This window comes from Myotis davidii, unplaced genomic scaffold (genome assembly GCF_000327345.1).
Source record: "Myotis davidii unplaced genomic scaffold, ASM32734v1 scaffold1509, whole genome shotgun sequence".
NCBI lineage: Eukaryota > Metazoa > Chordata > Mammalia > Chiroptera > Vespertilionidae > Myotis > Myotis davidii.
This window is the reverse complement of record NW_006299480.1, coordinates 386,740-388,344: the sequence shown is the minus strand read 5'-3', so window position 1 is coordinate 388,344 and position 1,605 is coordinate 386,740. Positions and strand designations below refer to the sequence as shown.

Genomic DNA, 1,605 nt, shown 5'->3' with positions numbered 1-1,605 from the left:
GTGCGTGGTCCAGCGGCTGCTGCCCCTCACCCAGTACCCGGACTCCACAGTGCGCAGGGGCGGGGTCGTGGGGACGCTGCGAAACTGCTGCTTCGAGCACCGTGAGTGGTTGGCGGGAGGCATGGCGATGGGGGGCAATGAAGGGGGAGACTGAATTTTAGGGCCCCTCTAGACTGGAGTGGCCCCCATCCCCGTCTCTTATCCCCTCCAGGACACCACGAATGGTTGCTGGGGCCCCAGGTGGACATTCTCCCCTTCTTGCTACTGCCCCTGGCTGGGCCTGAGGACTTCTCTGAGGAGGAGATGGAGCGTGAGTGGCTTAGGTGGAGCCTCAGGCTTGGCTTAGCAGGAGGGAGGACGGGCGTGGGAGGGTGAGGAGTTGTCCCCATCCTGAAACCACCTAGCACGAGTGGCTGAGCACAGATGGGGCTGACAAAGGTGGGGTCTGGCCCGGTGGCCCAGCACAGGGACCCAAGGACTCCCACATCCACCCTAGGGCTGCCCGTGGACCTGCAGTACCTGCCACCAGACAAGCAGCGGGAGCCTGATGCTGACATCCGGAAGATGCTCATTGAGGCCATCATGCTGGTGAGCAGGGGTCCCGCTGCAGGAACCCCACCCCCCAACACATACGCTGACACCTGGCTAATGTCTGCTCTCTCTCAGCTGACCGCCACAGCACCTGGTCGGCAGCAGGTGAGGGACCAGGGAGCCTACCTGATTCTCCGAGAGCTGCACAGCTGGGAGCCTGAGTCTGATGTGCGGGGGACTTGTGAGAAACTCATCCAGGTGGGTGCAGGGTTTGGGAGGGGGAGGGGGGGAGGGCGTGCCCACGGTGTGCCAGCGCCTGCTCACCTGCCTCCGCTGCTGCAGGTGCTGATTGGGGATGAGCCGGAGCGTGGCATGGAAAACCTGCTGGAAGTGCAGGTGCCTGAGGATGTGGAGCAGCAGCTGCAGGAGCTGGACCGCCAGGAGCAGGAGCAGTGCCTGCGGGAGCAGCAGGAGCGGGAGCTATCTCCAGAGCCACAGGCGGAGGGGGCTGCACCCACCTGAGGCACCTGCACAGGCCACCGCCAGCTCCAGGCCCACCTTGACGAGCCCACCCGTCCTGGCCTCCCAGATCAGGCCTTCCTGCAGCTGCCTGAAGGGCTCTGGGTCACCTTGCTCCGAGGCTGTGCCCTACTGAGAATCAGAGCTACACTTAAGCTCAGGGTTCATGCTGAGGGCTCTCGGGCTAATGCCCTGAAACATTGGAGGGTTGCGGGCACCTCCCTGTGCCCTGTTGCTTGAGCAAAAATTCAGCTGGTGCCTGGCCAGCGTGGTTCAGTGGTTGAGCATTGACCTATGAACCAGGAGTCATGGTTTGATTCCCGGTCAGGTCAGGCACACTGAGCCGGGTTGCAGGCTCCATCCCCAGCATGGGGCGTGCAGGAGGCATCCGATCATAGTTCTCTCTCATCGCTGATGTTTTTCTCGCTCTCCCTCTCCCTTCCTCTCAAATCAATAAAAATATATATATTTTTAAAATGCAACTTGTTCAGAGGAGCTGGCCAGGTCCTGTGGCTCTCAGGTGCCTCCGCCAGGCTAGCCTGGGGAGCAATGCCC

At 61.9% G+C, this 1,605-nt stretch overlaps 1 protein-coding gene across 1 annotated transcript; it reads left to right on the top strand.

Moving 5' to 3' along the window:
- Position 1: 1 nt before the first annotated feature.
- HGH1 (HGH1 homolog) lies at positions 2–1,374 on the top strand (the record flags this gene model as incomplete). Its single annotated transcript, XM_006775166.2, has 5 exons — positions 2–101; positions 212–310; positions 497–588; positions 667–789; positions 874–1,374. Coding segments are annotated over 5 exons (594 nt in total), but the record flags the coding sequence as incomplete, so codon positions are not given.
- Positions 1,375–1,605: the final 231 nt, after the last annotated feature.